Source organism: Mus caroli, chromosome 3 (assembly GCF_900094665.2).
Source record: "Mus caroli chromosome 3, CAROLI_EIJ_v1.1, whole genome shotgun sequence".
NCBI lineage: Eukaryota > Metazoa > Chordata > Mammalia > Rodentia > Muridae > Mus > Mus caroli.
This window is the reverse complement of record NC_034572.1, coordinates 116889706-116908724: the sequence shown is the minus strand read 5'-3', so window position 1 is coordinate 116908724 and position 19019 is coordinate 116889706. Positions and strand designations below refer to the sequence as shown.

Below are 19019 nucleotides of genomic sequence, written 5' to 3'. Positions count from 1 at the left end.
TTTGCTACCGCTGCCCGCTCTGTTTATGTGTTTATGAATGCCAGGGTTTCACTACGTAACTACCGCTATGTTTGCTTGCATGTATGTATGTATGTATGTATGTATGTATGTATGTATTTATATGTAAATGAGTGAATGACAGGATTTCATTACATAGCCTAGGCTCCAAACTCCTGGGTCCTCCCGCCTCAGCCCCCAAGACCCTCTTTCTGTTCTTTTACAAAAGCTCGCTAACTTGCCAAGGTTACTGAGCGGCGATCCAGTCCTTCACAAGCCGGTCAGTATTGCAGTGAAAGAAACCCACAAGCATCCCTCAAAAGTTAAAAAGCCAGGACTGGCAGGAGGGCAATTGGTTAACGGGAAAAAGAAAAACTTCTTTTATGAGCAGGGAAAGAAAAAAAACAAAACAAAACAAAAAAAAACCGAGCCTAACCCTCCAGGAAAGACTTTAAAGCGCCAACAAGAGAGCCAAAAGCGGCTCCCCGCCCTCAACCACCACTGCATCCCCATTGGGTCTTGTCGTGTGACACCATAACTTCGGCGTCCTGGAGGCGGGACTTCCTGTCCGGGCATAGCCTGTTTTAGGCGCGCCGGAAACCCCCTTCTGAGGGACGTGAAAGTCTCCGGGTCAGAATCTCTGCGGGGCGGGACCCGGTGTTTCCTGGTTTGGCAGGCGGATTTGCATTTTGGCGGGCGCGGAGTCTGTCGGGGTGGTGAGCAGCGGGAGCTGGGGCATGGACAGCCGCCTGCAGGAGATCCGGGAGCGGCAGAAGTTACGGCGGCAGCTCCTTGCTCAGCAGGTGTGCGGCGGGTGGGAGGGGGCATTAGTGCGCGTGCGCGGCCGCCTCTTTTTTTTTTTTTTTTTTTGGTGAACTCTCACATCAGCATCTGTCAAGGTCTTTGTCCCGGGACTTTTATTCCCTAGTCTCCTGGAGTGCCTGTCAGAGTCATTACGTAGAAAACCAACGGCTGCCAGGCTTGGGCTTTCTGGACCCACCGTGTCGGGCACGGACTTGGGAATTGTCGATGAGTGGAGTGCTAATAGTTGCCACAAGAGCAAGTGGCAGTTTTAGCCCCTACATTTCACCGTCCCTGTTGAAGCAGTGTTTCATGTCTTGCCTTTCTCCCAAGTCAGCTTCAGATTCATTTCTTTAAGATTCGTTTTTATTTTAAATTATGTGGGGTTTGTCTCTCTCTGTGTGTATATATATGTGCACGTGAGCACAGTGCCAGAGGTGTTGGATCTTTCTGGAGCTGGAACTACAGGTAGTTGTGAGCCTCCTGGTGTGGGTGCTTGGGACTTGAACTCAGATCCTTTGGAAGAGCAGTGCGTGTTCTTAATCTTTGAGCCATCTCTAGCCCAGCTTCGAATTCTTGAGATTGGTTTTGAAGGAAGTTTGATTATTTTCTTGAGATCCTGTCGAAAGACTCATTGGAAGCAACCTAAGTTAGAGCAAATTTTAGATTCTGCACTTGAAACACAATCTGTCTTCAACCAAACGTTTGAATCCTTACTTAGTAATTTATTAGAGACAGGAGGTGTTACGTTCACTATTACATTAGGACTAGGTTTCCAAATTTTAACGTTTTCCCTAGCCAGCCCTCACCAGAGAATTCTCTAAGATTCCTCTCTCTAAAGATTACTTTTCAAACCTTTCACTTTCATTGAAGCTAGTGAGTGAAGATGTAAGTGCTTGCCATTTAATAGACCATACATGCAGGGAATACATACTACAAGTTGTTTTACTTAAAATCTCAGGCTGTTTTCATTATACCATACAAATCAATACAAGTAATGGAGGGAAATGCTCAAAGCTTGAGTGAGTAAATTTTAGATTTCCAATGAGTTTTTCACCAGGAGCTCAAGAAAATAATACAAACTTCCTTCAAACCCAGTCTCGAGAATGTGAAGGTGGGCTAGAGAGAGAGGCGGCTCAGTGATTAAGGTAGAGTGCTGTCATTTCTCATTGCTAAATCTTGGGTTCCTCAGAGAACTTTCTGAAGGAATGACTCGTATTCTGAGATGAGAATTGCAAATAGAGAATCAGACAATGTTCTAACTATAGGAAGTGAGTGTTCTCTCCTCTGACCAAGAAGTCGAGAAGATTTTTCTGGAGGAGGTGAAACTGATGAGCATTTCATTATTGGAAGAGAGTTTTCACCGAAGAAATGAGGGCAGCCATGTGAAGTGGTGCAGAGTATTTTGTTGTTTATGCTGCTAATTGGCAGCACTGATATTTTGAATACCTTCTTGCTGTGGAGCTAATGGGACCACTAACTGCAGATTTTCTTATGCCGTTTTTGTACCTAATACTGCAGAGTTCCTCCTGCTGTCCTGTGTCCTTAGTCTGACTTGGAAGGTTTTCTGTGAATCGGCTCTATTCAGCTCAGCCTTTGTCTACATTTATTGCATTCGACAGAATTCCTCCAGCGGCCACTTACAGTTGTCATTACTGGGTTTAAGCTGTTAGTAGATTTTATTAAAAGCTTAGCTTTAATGAAGCTGAGTGCATCTCAATGAGAGCAGGAGATACATGTAGTACATAAAGTGGTTCACATGAAGGCTTTGCTTTCTGTGTTATTGCTACTAATGCCAACTTGTATTTCATTCACCATTGGGTACAGGGAAATCATCCTAATTTCAAATTTAACCAAATGCGTAAAATACTTTCCAGCTGACAAAGTCATTCTTAATTAACATGATTTTCTTACCGTTCACTCACAGTTGGTCTTGCAAGCCTATTGATAGTGTGCTAAGGGAGGTGTTGCTTTTATAAAATACTTGATTTGTTGGAATTAGCAACACACGTTGGGCTTGTGAACAATGCGTTGTGACCTAACTTTGGGTTTTTGCTTCCTAGTTGGGAGCTGAGAGTGCGGACAGCATTGGTGCTGTGTTAAATAGCAAAGATGAACAGAGGGAGATTGCTGAAACCAGAGAGACCTGCAGGTATGCGGAGTAACCTTGCTAGTGCGGGTTCACGGTGGGAAAAGATCATTTGTTTCAGTTTCTCTTGTGACTTATGGGGGATCTTCGGGGGAATGAGACACTCATGCTATATAGCCCATGTTGGCCTCAAACTTGGAGCACCTCTGCCTTAACCTCTTGAGAACTGGAATCTCCCATAAAGGGTTGATTTTTAATAAGCAGTTGTAGATTCGAGTGTGTTCTTAAGAAAACTGAAAATGGAAATTTTGGAAACAGTTTTTAATGTCAGGTTGAAATTATGAAATATTTTCTGAGAACACTGGGTTCCTATTTATAAAGTGGGTGGAAGTGAAGTGTTACACTAAGAATTAGCTTACATATTATAAATAATGTCGAATCATAATTTTAAGAAAATATATTTCAAAAGTAGTATTTATCTGATAATTCAAAAAACATTTTGTAATTTTAATTTTCTAGGTTATCAGTTGTATCAGTTTAGCTAGTATAAAATATATGTAAACTAGTATAAATGATACATGATTTCAAAGTTTCTTTCATACAGTCTTCATACTCGCTTATTTCTTCACTTGGCTGCTTGCTTATAAATAAAGCTACAGATTATTGCCTCTGACTCTTGGCTGTGTTGTAAGCTGAGTAAATAGATACTTAATCAGGAAACATTTGGCTTTGTTTCTATAACTTGTTAATAATACAGGCAGACCCATGTACACCTTTTGTATTCTCTGGTGAGATAGCTGCGGTTTAATTTTCAGGGCTTCCTATGATACATCTGCTCCAAACTCAAAACGGAAGTGTCTGGATGAAGGAGAGACTGATGAAGACAAAGTAGAAGAATATAAGGCAAGTGGAAATGAGAGGTTTTATGCATGGCTGAGAAAAAAACTAATCATTCTAATAGATTCATCTCATTTAGAGGGCTGCATGTTAAGATGTGCTAAACTCCTTATAAGTAACGTTTATGTTTTCAGTTAAAGACCTGCATCAGTTTGCTCACTTTATGTAAGTGTATGTGACTTACATATGATTATTTATATAAAGCACAGTGTAGCTATTGGTAAATATTGGCAATAATACTCTCTCAGAACATCAAAAAGATGCATATATTATAAACTTTAAGCAGTAGGATTGTAGTAGGTTTTGGGAGGCCGTGACAGTCACTTTTGAGTGGGGTTGTTCTATTAACAGCACAAGATAGAATAATTAAAGCATCTTGACAGCTCAGGGCTCCACAGCAGCTGTATAACCATTGCCAAAGGAACCCAAGCTAAACCTGACTTTTCAAAACAGAATCTTGTATTAATTCTTTAGAACCCAGAGCCTAATGTGTGCTGCCCATAGACAGTGTGTAGCAGCTATTCACTGGGTCATGGTTATCTACCAGGAACCATATCCCTAAAGACAGGGTCCTCCCTAACAAAGTAGCACTCAGCTCTTAATAGTTCCTCAGCTAGGGATAGGGGGACTCAGGAGCCCTTTCCCCTACCTTCTACGGTAGAGTGCTGAGTAGCTTGATCTTTTGTAAGCCACCAGAACTGTTGTAAGTTCATGGATATAGCAGTCTTGTCATGTCCGGAAGATACTGATTCATCTAGACCCTCTACAACCTCTGTCTCTTATAGGCTTGTTACCCCTCTCCCCTTTTCTCCTATGTTCCCTAAGCCTTGGGGGCAGGCTGTAATATAGATGTCCATTTATGACTGAGTATTCTACGGACACTACACTTAGATCAGTTGAGTCTGTATTAACTGCCATTAACTACACAAAGAAGTTTCTTTAATGATAGTGAGAGCTACACTAATCTATGAGTGTAGAAATAACCTATTTAGAGGGCAGTTTGATACGGTGTCCACTTGGTTCATCTGTGGGGTTTATGTGCTCCCCAGACATTAAGTCATGGTCAGATTTACAGTAGCAGACTTTCATTTCCTCTTGTGGAGTAGGCCTTGATTTCAGTCAGAAATTGGTTGTTTACCCTCATAATATTCATGCCATAATTGCACCATATGCATACCTAGCCAGGCCAGTTGTTGTTACATGATGAGGTTCACAGCTGTATAAAGGTTTTGGTGTGTTTTCTTTCCCTGCAGCTGAGAGTTCTACATCTTCATCTGAAGGCTGCTAGCAGAACACTGGTTTTCAGGCAGCCAGGGTGAGGGTCTTAAGCCCACACCCACAGTGACACACCTACTCCATCCAACAAGGCCACAGTTACTCCAATAGGGCCACATCTTCTAAAAGTGCCACCTCCTAGGCCGAGCATATACAAACCATCACACCGTATAACCCCTTCCCAGCACCCTACCCACTTAGCAAAACCTGAGTTTGGTTTCCAACACCTATCTATATGTACCAGCACTCATGTGTTCATACCATGACCTCTTGCAGAGTACCTGAATTCAGTTCTCTACACCCACATGGTGCCTGACAACCATCTGTAACTCCAGTTCCAGGGGATCTGAGGCCTTCTTCTGACTTCTGAGGGCAAAACACTGATACCCACAAAATAAATAAGTCACAGTGTTAATATAAACATATCTGAGGGGATTAAAGCACACTTAAGATGCAGTAATTTAAATAAACAAGAATATGTATATGGTGTGTGTGTCTGTCTGTCTGTCTGTGTACACACACGCACACACATATAAAACATATATATCCTGAAACTTGCTCCGTAGACCAGGCTAGCCTTGAACTCAGACATCTGTCTCCCTCTGCCTCCTGAGTGCTGGCATTAAAGAAGTACTACCACACCTATATGCGTGTATTTTAAATCTTTTCTTGATCTTCCCTTTTCAAGGATGAACTGGAAATGCAACAGGAGGAAGAAAATTTGCCATATGAAGAAGAGATTTACAAAGATTCCAGTACCTTTCTTAAGGTAAAATAAAGAGTTTTCAGGTCTTAGAGCTTTCACATTTGAGCTCTGTGCTGTAAAGGACCTCATTTTCTTTAGGAGTTTTTCCAGTTTTTGAGAGATCCATGTATGAAAGCAAAGATCTTAAATTACTCATAAAATATTCTTCTGATTATTTGGATATTTAGCTTATAATAATGGTGTATTCATATCAATATCTGTTGATAATGTTTTAGTTTTTCAATGTTATTTTTAGTGTTTTCAAATATTAGTGCTTTTTTTTTATTTCATACTTTGTACAGCTTCCTAACAGTCAGTGTTTAAGAGTACAAACTGCTTATTTAATTTTGACCATTTCTTTAGGGAACGCAGAGCTTAAATCCCCATAATGATTACTGCCAACATTTTGTAGACACTGGACATAGACCTCAGAATTTCATCAGGGATGTAGGTACGTCAGCTTTCTTTGGACTATCCTGCTGTAAAGTGTTGCTGCATGCATGTGATTTATGCATTTTGTAGATTATTTATAACCAAACCTTTTTCAGGCTTGACTTTCACCCTTGGGTCTCAGTGTTTCTAGTCTACCTCCCTTGCCTTTAAACAATGCTTTGCCTCTCTGTACTTTTTTAAAACATAATTTATATACCTTATAATTAACCCATTAAAAGAATATAATTCAGTGTTCTTTGAATGTATACAGAGCCTTCTTAGCAACCATTAGCAGTCTGTTTTAGAACGCTTGCTTCTCAAAGGGAGCTCTGTACCCTTTAGCAGTGGGACCGCATTCCTTCCTCTAACCTGCCCCTCCCTCGGGCGTAACCATGAATCTGTTTTCTTTCTCTGTAAGTCTGGCCATCCTGGACATTTCATGTAATTGAACTCATATATAACAGGAGGCTTTTTGTGATGGCTTCTTTAGCACAGTGTTTTCAAGGGTTGGTAATACTGTAGCATATTCAGTACATCTTTTCATTCTCAAATAATAGACCACGTGAAAGTGAATATATGCACATATACATGGGTTTTATTTAATCACTTAGGTTTGTGGTTATAGATTGTTGTAGGCACTCATGTATGACATGTACTCATTTTTCTTTAACAAACACCAGAGGATGGAATTGATGGGTCATGTAATTCTTTAAAGTGTGTTGATTCTGTGTTTGACTTTTGGCGGTACCACCCCCAAGGTTATAAACCTGCCATGCCATTTTGCTTCCCTATGAGTAAAGTATGCAGATTCGAGTCTCTCCACCTTCTGTGTTACTGTCCATGGTTTTTACTATAGCCATTCCAGTGAATGCTAAGTATGGCAGTGTAGATTTGGTTTTTGTTTGGTTTTGGTGGTGTTGTTTGTTGTGTTGTTGTTGTGATTTTTTTTTTTTTTTAATTTTATGGACAGGAGTGTTTGGTGCATTTGTGTCTGTGTATTTACTTGCATGCCTGGTGCCATTGAAGGCCAGAAGAGGGCTTCAGGCCCCCTGTACTGGAGTCATATTTGGTAATGGATGTGAGCCACCATATGGGTGCTGGGAAGAACATGTTTCCTCTCCAAGAGTAGCAAGTGTTCTTAACCACTGAGCCATCTCTCCAGCCCTGTGTTTTTAAAATATGGTTTTATTTGAGAACTTCAGTTACGAGCACTGTATATACACTCCTCAAGCTCCTCCTGTAACCCCCACTCATGTTCTCCTTAGTCATTGTTTTAAGTATATGCATGTGTAGTCCTTTAGTGTTGCTCTTACGTGCTTGTGACCAGAGCTAAGCACATAAGTGGTAGCTCACTTCTAGAGGAAACTAATTCTTTCTGTCTCAGGCACGGGTACCAAGTACCAAGTAGACTCTCCCATGTCCACGTCAGCCTGTATTGTCATTATGCTGGGCTTGGTCAGGCAGCCAGAGTGTTGGGATTTCCCAGGTGCACCTTTCCCTATTGCCTAACAGTAGGTGAACCATAGGTGAACAGCCTGGCCAGGTGTGCTGACCCTCTGGCTGTCCATGATTTTTTTTTTTTTTTTTGGAGTTGGAGCCTTAGCTGTAATGGTAGATATATCCGTTGGAGTTGGGCATCCCTTAGTCCCCTCTTCTCTGCCATTTGACCAGTTGTAGATCGCTGTCATAGTCTCCATTTGTTTAAAAAAAGTTCGTTTGATATAGGGGTGAAAGCCACTCTTACCTGTGAGTATAGGATAGTTTAGAATACAGCTAGAAATTATATTAGTTTAGGAAAATGATAGTAGTGGGTTCTCTCTCTGTGACCCCTGGTCACAGTAGTTGACTAGGTTTACAGTACTAGGCAAGCAAGAATTCCCTCCTAGCAAGAAGGCCTTAAGTCCAACTAGATGGCTGTTCGTTATTCCCTGCATGTCAGGTCATTACTGTACCACTGGGGAGTTGTTGTCAGCCAGTCATTGTTGTGTTTCAGAGGCTTTAAGGCTGGGTAGCACTGCCCTTTGCTCCTCTCTCTTGGCAGGCAGCTTGAATATCACCTTTGAGTACTGTGAGGCCAATCCCCAGGGAGGAAGCGTCCAGCTCAGGTCCAGCTCAGGTCCAGCTTGATGCTCCCAAGTCCTGTGTCCCGAGTGGGTGGTGTCAGTAAGGTCTTAACTGTAGATAGGTGGGTACACAGGATCTGCTTGTGGTTGGTTGTTTTTTGTCTTAGTTTGATTTGATTTGGTTTTGGCTTTTAAGTTAGCCAAGTTATTGTATAGCTCAAGTTGGTCTAAAAACTTTCTCCTAAAGTGAACATCCTTTCGCCTTAGCCTGTCAGGACCAATGATTATAAGTCTCTGCCATCAGGCCCATATTCTATTGAGGCTTTGATTTATATTTTCTTGACAATAAGCTTAGCATCCTATAGACATATTGGCCCACTTAGAATATCTTTTAAGAAGCAACCAAATAGTTTGCTTATATTGTACCTTTTTTCTCTTACTGAATTTAAAAAGCTGTATTTTCTGTACACACACACACACACGATTTATAAATATTATCTCTCATTTTGCTAAATTATCTTTTTAGATTTTTAATAGTGTCATTGTAGCACAAAAATTTAAATGTGATATAATTAAATTTTGTCATCTGTAAGCATTATCACTCCCGAAGAATTAATTTAAGTGTGATTTTTAATGTACTGTTTTTCTTAGTACTAGGGCGTGAACACAGGGCCCTTGTGTATGCTAAGCAAGTGTCAAGCCCTATTTTATTTTATCATTTGAGACAGGGTCTACGTATGTTGCCTAGACTGACTGTGAACTTGCTTGGTGGCCCAGGCAAGCCCCCAACTTAAGATCCTTTGGTTTCAGCCTGTTCAGTGGCTGAGATTACACAAATAAACTACCACACCAGGCTCAGATTTTAATGTTTTTATAAGTAGAATAAGAGATAGCATTAAAAAGTTAGAATATATTACATACTTATATTTGAATATAAACTCATTTCTTAAGATGCCTGTTTTCCCAATACATATATATATATATACATATATATATATGTATATATATATATATGTAAAATTATTATAAATTGAGAAAAGGTTGTATTGATGTATTGTGAGTTAAATGGAGATTTGAATTAACTATAATGCCTTATGTTGTGGCAGCAAAAAATCAAATACAAAACAAAAAAAAGTTACTGAATACTTTTTATGATAACATGATAAAAAGTTCTGCTTTTTCCAAGATCTTAATGCCAAGAAACAAGGAACAAGGCTGATTGTAAATTCCCATGTACCAAACAGTATGCCACAGATCTGTTCATCAGATCATCAGGGAAGATAGATTTCAGAAAGCTGCAGTTCTACCTTCTGTTTTGTAGATGATAAGGGATTGATGGTTGTATTCAAACCTGACAGCTCTGCAGCCTTCAAATGTTTTTATTTTAAATGTGATCTAAATCACCACTTGAGGGGGCTTTATGATTTGTTTCTATTTTTACTCTTCCTGTTAATGGCTTTGAGCTTTTCGAAGTATATTTATTATTTTTAATTCGATGTATATGCCTGAGTGTGTTCACATGAATGCATGTGCCCTCAGAGGCCAGAAGAGGGTGTCAGATCCTCTGGACCTGGAGTTACAGGAAGTCATGAGCCATCCGATGCGAGTGCTGAGAACCAAACTTGGGTCCTTTGGAAGAGCAGCAGCGCTCTTACAGCTGATCCGTCTCCCCTGCCCCCATACTTTTAGTTTTTAAGTTAAGGTGTTTATATCATTTATTTTCTTATCAGTGTTATGTATGGAAAGCAAGTAAAAGTGAACTACTAATTCTAACTTAAAGTGACGGCAAAGGAGACTCATAGCTTTGTATTCAATAGTGTTAACCTCAGTTGAACTGAAGTTGAGAATTGACTATTTTTTCCTCCTTAGGTTTAGCTGACAGATTTGAAGAATACCCTAAACTTAGGGAACTCATCAGACTAAAGGATGAGTTAATAGCTAAGTCAAATACTCCTCCCATGTAAGTTCAATGCCTTTTCTTTCTAACTCTGACTTACATTATCAGTCTGTTTACTCTATTATTTTATTCTTTCTTATTTTTAGTAAAATACATTATTTTGGAACTGATGCTAAGTTTATAGTGGCTTGTCATTGAACTTTCTAGGTAGTTTAGGAGGCTTGTGAATTCTGACTCACAGTCTATAAAGTAGAGATGCCCTCTTCTGGGGCTGGGGGTTCTTGAAACAGCCTTGCAAATGCCTGGGGCTGGGAACACTTAAAACTGCATTGCTTTGCTATACATGTCTTGTATTTTTCTTCAGCGTTGGGGAATCACTGTACTTCCTGGGCAGGCCCTCTCCACTCAGTAGAATTTTCTGGGGGAACGTCTGGTGCTCTCCCTGTGAGCTGGATGACAGGAAAATCCTTGCCTTCAGAGATGAAGATGACTTTATTATAGCTTGTGACTTTTCAGTCTAAGCATTAAAAGCCCCCAAGCCTTAAAAACAAAAGAAAAAAGTATCTTGGATTGGGTCTGGTGAGATAGACGGCTGTGAGAAAGCTTCTTGTCCAGGGCTGCATGCCTCATGATCTGAGTTCAAAGCTCACAGCCTGGATAGAGGTGGAAGGAGAGAGCTCGCTGCACAAAGTTGCTCTCTGACCACCATATGAATATCGTGGCCTGTACACCACCCCCAGTAATAATAAATATTTTCTGCTAAAGTATCCTTGAACTTAAAACTTTCATACTGTGTGAAAATAACTTAATCAAAGGCTAGTAGTAATTTTCATTAGGTAGTGTAAAAACACTGTTAATATAAATATTTTTTATTAATGAACAAGCTAATAAAGTGAAATCATGTTCATATTTAGAAATTCTGAATTCCTAAAGGAGGAATTTGGAACTTAGATGGCATTTTTCTAACCTAATTAAATAATAATATTCTTTTCATAATAATATATAATATAAAAATTAAAATAGGTTAGATATCGCATGAGTGTAGATTTTCAGTGTAAATATAAGTGAAGAATTTATTCTGGGTATACGTGTTTTTTTCCTTTGTTGTAAATATCTCCATGTCCTAAGGAAGACATTAGTGATATAAAGTCTGCAGTAAACAAAAGACGTACTAGAAAAAACTAACTAGTAATTAGATCAGGACTATCTTTAAAATAATGTTTAGCAATAATTATCAAATAATATTGGGTAATGAATTTCCTTCATTACCACCAGAGATATTTCAAAATCCTTTCCCCCTTTTATTAGGTACTTACAAGCAGACATAGAAGCCTTTGACATCAGAGAATTGACACCCAAATTTGATGTGATTCTCCTGGAGCCTCCTCTGGAAGAATACTATAGAGAGACTGGCATCACTGCGAATGAGAAATGCTGGACCTGGGATGATGTACGGTGAAATGCTACACACTGTAATGGCGTATTTACCTCCCAGAGAGTACACGCTTATTTGTCTAGAAAGCGGGGTTATGAGTACACTTCGCCATGGTTTCTTAGGAGCTTAGTCTTCTGTTTGACAGCCATTAAGGTTTTGAAGGTTTTAATGAGGTTAGTGAGATCATCTGAGTGGCATGAGGGCTGGACTAGAGGGCAGTAAGTGTGAACCGTGGGAAGGCAGGAGACTTGGGAATCCTCACAGGTCAGCGAAGAGTCGTGCAGATACCTGGACAAAAGTCCTCCTTCCTCAGTCACCCCAGACTGTCTGTGGCTGTAGGCATATGACATTTCACTTTGTCAGGAACTTTGGGCTCTTATAACCTCTGACTAACTCTGCTTTTAGTAGCTCTGTAGTAAGTTCCATCATTCTGTAAATGTACTTTTTTATGAACGCTTTCTCTTGAACGCCTAAGAAAACAAGTATATGTATATGTCTTTTTGTACATGTATGTGTGTTGATTGTTGATAGAATAACAAACAGCATATCTAAATAATTTCAGGCATAGAGCTTATTTTCTATGCTATTTCCGAGAATATCTGAAGAATTCATTTGTAGAGACCCTATTGAGTCTCAGTAGTTATTGTTTGGATTTAGGATAAATGGAACACATTTGGTGCTATATTATTTTGATCTTCTTCTAGATTATGAAGTTAGAAATCGACGAGATTGCAGCACCTCGGTCATTTATATTTCTCTGGTGCGGTTCTGGGGAAGGACTGGACCTTGGGAGAGTAGTAAGTTGCTGTTTGTATTTTGTTCTTTTTTTCCTTCAGGTGGATTCTGAAGTTAATTAGGAAAAGAACATAAAATGTTTTATATTAGTGTGCTTTTGCCTCCTTCATTTTATTGACAACTTAAAAATACCAAGAATTATATCACATTGAGGTGATATAACATTGTATATGATATTTAGTCACAGTGACAAGAAAAGTAACATGCAAATATCTAAATGATGTATTTACATCTGTATTATGCTTATATTTCTTTTGTGTCTGCTCTGAAATTGTTGGTTTCCCTCTATAAAACTTTTATTCTAGTTTATTTTATTTCTTTTATTGGATATTTTCTTTATTTACATTTCAAATGTTATCCCCTTTCCAGGTCTCCCCTCCAGAGTCCCCCTGTCCCATACCCCAACCCCTGCCTCTGTGAGGGTGCTCCCCCACCCACCCACCTTCCCACCCTGGAATTCCCTTCACTGGGGCATCAAATCCCAACAGGACCAAGGGCTGCTCCTCCTCCTGATGTCCAACAAGGCTATCCTCTGCCACATATGTGGCCAGAGCCATGAGTCCCTCCATGTGTACTCTTTGGTTGGTGATCTAGTCCCCGGGAGCTCTAGGTTCTAGCCTGTTGACACTGTTTCTTCCCTACATGGGCTGCAAACCCCTCAGCTGCTTCAGTCCCTTCTCCAACTCCTCTGTCTGTGACCCTGTTCTTGGTCCAATAAAAACGTGGCTATATAAAACTTCTTAATTCTGGTTATATTAAGTTTTTGTTTTGTTTTGTTTTTTTAAGATTTAATTTTGAAATTATTTCTAGTGTTTGCGAAAGTGGGGTTACAGAAGATGTGAAGATATTTGTTGGATTAAAACCAATAAAAACAATCCTGGAAAGACAAAGACTCTAGATCCCAAGGCAGTTTTCCAGAGAACAAAGGTGCTGTCTTTTTATCTTGTTTTCTTTATTATTATTCTCTTAAACTTTTCTATATTACTGCATACTGTGAAATTTATTTCAGCAGCAGTGCTTTTATGCTGGTAAAGTAGTGTGAGCATTACAGAAGTGTACCCGAGAGACCGTAAAAGTGTCTCCTTCGCAGTGCTGGACCAGTGCACACTGTGCTAGACAGTGCCTCTCTGTATCTTGTAAACTGACATAATTCCAAGTTAGGTATGCTCTGGTACACCTGACTCTCAGAAGCTTCCCTTCTGTACGCTTAGGAGGAAGAAATGACAGCAGAATTCAGTAGCTAACCATTAGAGTCATGCTTGTCTGCTCTCACCTTGTCTTTCTATGCAAGAACCACTGAGGGCTTCTGCTGCATATGACTCTGTCTCACTAGTGTAAGCTGAAAGAGCTTTTGCATATTACACTTAGGAAGCCACTAGAGGGCGCATCTGTCTTCCTAAGTTTTCCTTGGACTCGATCGTTTACATGACAGCGTGTGCCTGGAGCCAGCCTCGAATCCCATCCTCTTTACCCTGCAGCCTACTCACCAGTGTGTCCTCCTGTCGGCCTTTTGTAAACATGCTAGAGTATTTAAGCACCTGCCCTAACTGTGTGAGCCCGGGAGGGCCATTGGAACCCCACACTGATAGCTGATATATTATAGGTGATAAGTGTATGACCTGAAGGTGGAGAGGGTAGATGGGGTCATAGCTGAACCCATGTGGAACAGAACTACAGTGGGAAGTGCAAAATTACGTGGTGTGGGAAATCCTGCATACCTGCGTTGGAAGTGAAGTAGGATTTTAAAAGTATTTGAGTGACTGTAGAAGGGAAAAATGTTTTTCCCATTTTCTTGGCAGTTTCTAGGATTTCCTGTCATAGTTTTATCATTAAACTATATCCCGACAATCCATAGAAGTAAAGCTTGTTTTAGAACTGTTTAGAATTGGTAACTGCTGTGAGATCCTGATTGGTGGTAATGAGAGCCATTGGTGTGCTTTGTTATAGGAGCATTGCCTGATGGGGATCAAAGGAACCGTGAAGCGAAGCACAGACGGGGACTTCATTCATGCTAATGTTGACATTGACTTAATTATCACAGAAGAACCTGAGATTGGCAATATAGAAAAACCAGTAGAAATTTTTCATATAATAGAGCATTTTTGTCTTGGTAGACGACGTCTTCATCTCTTTGGGAGAGATAGCACTATCAGGCCAGGTGAGACCTCAGTTGTGAAAAAAGACAGGTTTTTCCTTGAGATGTGGGTTTTAAGTTATAGGGCGTAGCCTGTGTAAAATAGAAGTCTTATGTATTTAATTCCTCTTTTTTCTAGCTCACATGTGAGCAATTTTATCTTAGCAAACTGAGAAGGCAAAGAATTATCATTGTTTCTCACATAACCATACAAAGTCCATAATCGATCTTAGAGTTGACATTGGCGGTGTCTGTGGATTTATATAAGTTGGTTATCGTGTGTCCAACCATTGTAATAGTACACTGGAAACGTTTTCTGCCTAAAAGTCCTCCCTGCTCCACTTAGTTTTTGGCACCTCCTAATTATCCGAATTTTGGGGTACATTGTGATGTTTCCATGCCTGTGTATAGTAACACCAGGGTAATGTTGACTGTCACCTCCTTTGTATTGGGGACATTTAAAATCTATGCTTTTTGAAGTATTCAGTTATTACTCAGCTAAGCTGTGGATTGCTATGTCCTGGATTCCTCACTGTCTGGTCTGCGGCCTTCTTCCCCTCGCTCTTACCCGGCCTTTGTAACCAGTGCTGCAGTCTCTGCATCCTTCACGTGCACGTTTTGTTTCTACCGTAAACGAGGATTTGTGGTGTGTGTTCTTTGCCTGACTCACTTCAGTTAACATAAAGCCTTCTAGTCCCATTACAGTCACTTACAGAATATATGTGTGACATTCAGTTTACCCATTCCTCCATCAGTGGACACCTAGGTCATTTCCATAGCCTGCTTGTGTGAATAGTACTACAGACTGCTTTTAGTTCCTTTAGATATGTACCCCAGGCGTAGGGTCTCTGAATCGTATGAAGTCCTCTTTCTAGTCCTTTGAGAGCCTCCGTAATGTGTTCCATATAAGTGTTGTGATCGACCTTCCCATCAGTAGCTGTGGGAGCTCCCCTTCCTCAGCCTCTCCAGCCATACTAGTTCTTTTTCCTGGGATCATAGCCGTTCTGACTGCAGCGGATGATACCTCATTGTGCTTTTGTTTGCTTAGTTATTAATGGTGGTGTGCATTTATTTTCATAGCCTTAGCTGTGAGTGTATCTTCTTGTGAGAAAAGCCATTGCCCACGGAAAGATGGCATGAGGAGGGCAACATGGCTGTGCTAGGATTCCTGGACCTAAGAACTGAGGATATTTGTATAAGAGAAAAGCACATTTTTTCCTCAAATGAGAAATGAGAAAAACAGTCGTCCCATTTTCATAAGTAGGAAAGATATATGTATATACTTTATTAACCCAACCCAAACATTGTGTATTAAAATATCTTTTATAAGTGGTATTTTAACCACATAATACATAGATGAGGAACAATAAGGATGATATGTAACAAAAGCTATAATCGAGAACGAGAAACAAGGTGTGTGCATATGAGCCTTTTACAATAGGACCATGCATGTTGTATATTCTATACCAGAGGTGATGGCTGTGTGTGTAACTGAGCCATCTTTGAGAGTGTGTTAAGGATTTGAACTAGCCCCTAAAGGACCACCAAAAGAGGAAGGAGATGGAAAATATTTTCTGTTTTCCCCCTTTATTTCAGGCTGGCTCACAGTTGGACCAACGCTTACAAACAGTAACTACAATGCAGAAACATACGCATCGTATTTCAGCGCCCCCAACTCATACTTGACTGGATGTACAGAGGAAATCGAGAGGCTTCGACCGAAGTCACCTCCTCCCAAGTCCAAGTCTGACCGTGGGGGTGGAGCTCCCAGAGGTGGAGGAAGGGGGGGAACATCTGCTGGCCGTGGTCGGGAAAGAAACCGATCCAATTTCCGAGGAGAGAGAGGTGGCTTTAGGGGGGGCCGTGGAGGCACGCACAGAGGCGGCTTTACACCTCGGTAGCTCTTACACTTAGCAGTGTCCCCTCTGATATTTATCACAGTGGAGCCTTGCTTCAGAGCTCACTCCCAGCTTGTACTTTGCTTTAGTTTCTCATGCTGCCAGAAAGATCTTAGCCACCCACCCCCACCCCAGGTACTTACAGTTGTCACAGACTGAACTTTTGCTCAGGGAAGGTGAGTCATGTGTATGCAACACTCGGACCTGACTTGACTGATTTCAGTCAAGGCTTTGGCTTCTTGGAAATAGGTGCGCAGAGGCTTCGGCATCTCAGAGGAGTATGGCAGGAGTGGGTGCTGTGTTTCCTTGTCGTGGCTGCACGGCAGTAGGAGGCTGGGAACCCGAGTAGAACAGAATTAGAGAGGTGGTCACTCTGTGTTGGGCCTTTAATGTTTTCTTCTTGAAACACTAAAAAGAGAAGTTTTTCCCCTTACTTTTAAATTCTAAAAAATAACATGAAGTATCACTTGAGTACCGAGAACTCGGGAGGGGAACTGAAATCACTTTCTTCCAGATCTGAACCTGAGGTGGTTGCAGTCCTCAGGGTAGTAACGGAAGAGGCAGGCAGAGCATGGGATATTTCAAAACAAAACCAAAGCTTACCATAATGTAAATTAGCGGCTACAGATGGCACATGACCATGTGTCTTCAGAAGCAAGACAAGGCATGTATGTGTCCAGGTCGGAGGGCTGTGGTGTGAACCTGAACTTGGGCTGACCTTCTAAGACAATTCAGATTTCTTAGCAAAGGCAAAAACAGATTTGCTGGGGGGAGGGGCTGGTTTAAACGGTTGAGAAAATAAATGCTTGATGATGAGGAAATGACAGACATCTTTAAAGTTGTTACTAAAGAAAATTTAGGTAAAAGCAATTCCAGAAAACCCTTAAGAATACAGCGTGGATGCCAGGCATGGTGGCGCACGCCTTTGATCCCAGCACTCGGGAGGCAGAAGCAGGCGGATTTCTGAGTTCGAGGCCAGCCTGGTCTACAAAGTGAGTTCCAGGACAGCCAGGGCTACACAGANGCCAGCCTGGTCTACAAAGTGAGTTCCAGGACAGCCAGGGCTACACAGAGAAACCCTGTCTCAAAAAACCAAAAAAAAAAAAAAAAAAAAAGAATACAGCGTGGAAGAGGCACTACAGTGTCCTTTGATTAGAACTATGTGGTGCAGAAGTCGCCGCAGGGCTGATGGGCAGATCTCTTGGCTGTGGGAAGCTTCGTGCTATTGCCTTTCTACACCTTAAGTCCTGTTTGATGGATTTGGATATGCCAGATGAGATAATGCCAATATTGTTCTGGGTAACTCCTTTTTTATTTTGCTATAACTTTTCTAATAAAAATTTAAACCTTTGAATTAAGTTTGTTTTCCTTAAATGCAGTTACTATTGTTACCAAATGAAAAGGGGCCAACCTAAGGTGACACTCCTCCCTTGGGTTGCATTTGAGTGGCTGTTCTGTTCTACTGGTCAGTTATGGGCATGACAGCCATGAAACATACGGTTCGAAGGACTTACACTTTAAATGCTTGATGAATTTGGCTCTCCAACCAATTGGTGCTTTCTAGTACAGACAACCTTTAGGTATCACAGGTGGTTACAATATTTGCTGTGATGGTGTTTTTAATTTCAGTAATTATAAATTATCTAAAAGCAAAACTATGGGCCAGATTTGACCTGTAAGGTGAAGGTAGGAACTCCCATTTGTTCAGTGATGGCTTCTTTAGAGCTTTAAGGAATGTCCCTTCCATCAGACCAAATAGTTTTCACTGAATGACCATCTTCAGAGGTCTGAAAGCCAACTTTTGTTTGTTCTTTTTCAAAATTGATAAAGAATAGTGGTTTAACTAACTGTCTGGCTATTTATTTAATGGTAGCCTAAATGGGAAAGGTAGTGTGTATTAGGAATACAGGGACAGTCGAGTGTCAGAGAGGATGGTGAGGAATGGTTAATGAGCAGGGAACTGACATACAGAAACCATTCTTTTTATTGTTGTTATTATTATTATTTTCTTCATTTACATTTCAAATGCTATCCTAAAAGTCCCCTATGCCCCCCCCCCAACTCCTGCTTCCTGGCCCTGGCATTCCCCTGTACTGGGGCATATAATCTTCGCAAGACCAAGGGCTTCTCCTCCCATTGATGGCCGACTAGGCCATCTTCTGCCTCATATGCAGCTAGAGACATGAGCTCTAGGGGGTACTGGTTAGTTCATATTATTGTTCCACCTACAGGGTTGCAGACACCTTCAGCTCCTTGGGTACTACTTCTATCTCCTCCACTGGGGGCTCTGTGTTTCATCCTATAGATGACTGTGAGCATCCACTTCTGTATTTGCCAGGCACTGGCATAGCCTCACAAGAGACAGCTATATCAGGGTCCTGTCAGCAAAATCTTGCTGGCATATGCAATAGTGTCTGGGTTTGGTGGCTGTTTATGGGAATCACCATGCCTGACCTCAAGCTGTACTATAGAGCAATTGTGATAAATTCAGCATGGTACTGGTACAGCAATAGACAGGTAGACCAATGGAATAGAATTGACCCAGAAATGAACCCACACAC

At 40.9% G+C, this 19019-nt stretch overlaps 1 protein-coding gene across 1 annotated transcript; it reads left to right on the top strand.

Annotated features, from left to right (window-relative positions):
* The first annotated feature begins 596 nt into the window (after positions 1-596).
* On the top strand, positions 597-17431 carry Mettl14 (methyltransferase like 14). Its single transcript, XM_021157474.2, has 11 exons — positions 597-800; positions 2862-2950; positions 3703-3790; positions 5748-5828; positions 6168-6255; positions 10169-10259; positions 11505-11646; positions 12336-12428; positions 13237-13353; positions 14374-14584; positions 16157-17431. Exons 1-11 carry the CDS (start codon positions 735-737, stop codon positions 16459-16461), a joined length of 1371 nt encoding a protein of 456 aa, XP_021013133.1. The 5' UTR covers positions 597-734; the 3' UTR covers positions 16462-17431.
* Positions 17432-19019: the final 1588 nt, after the last annotated feature.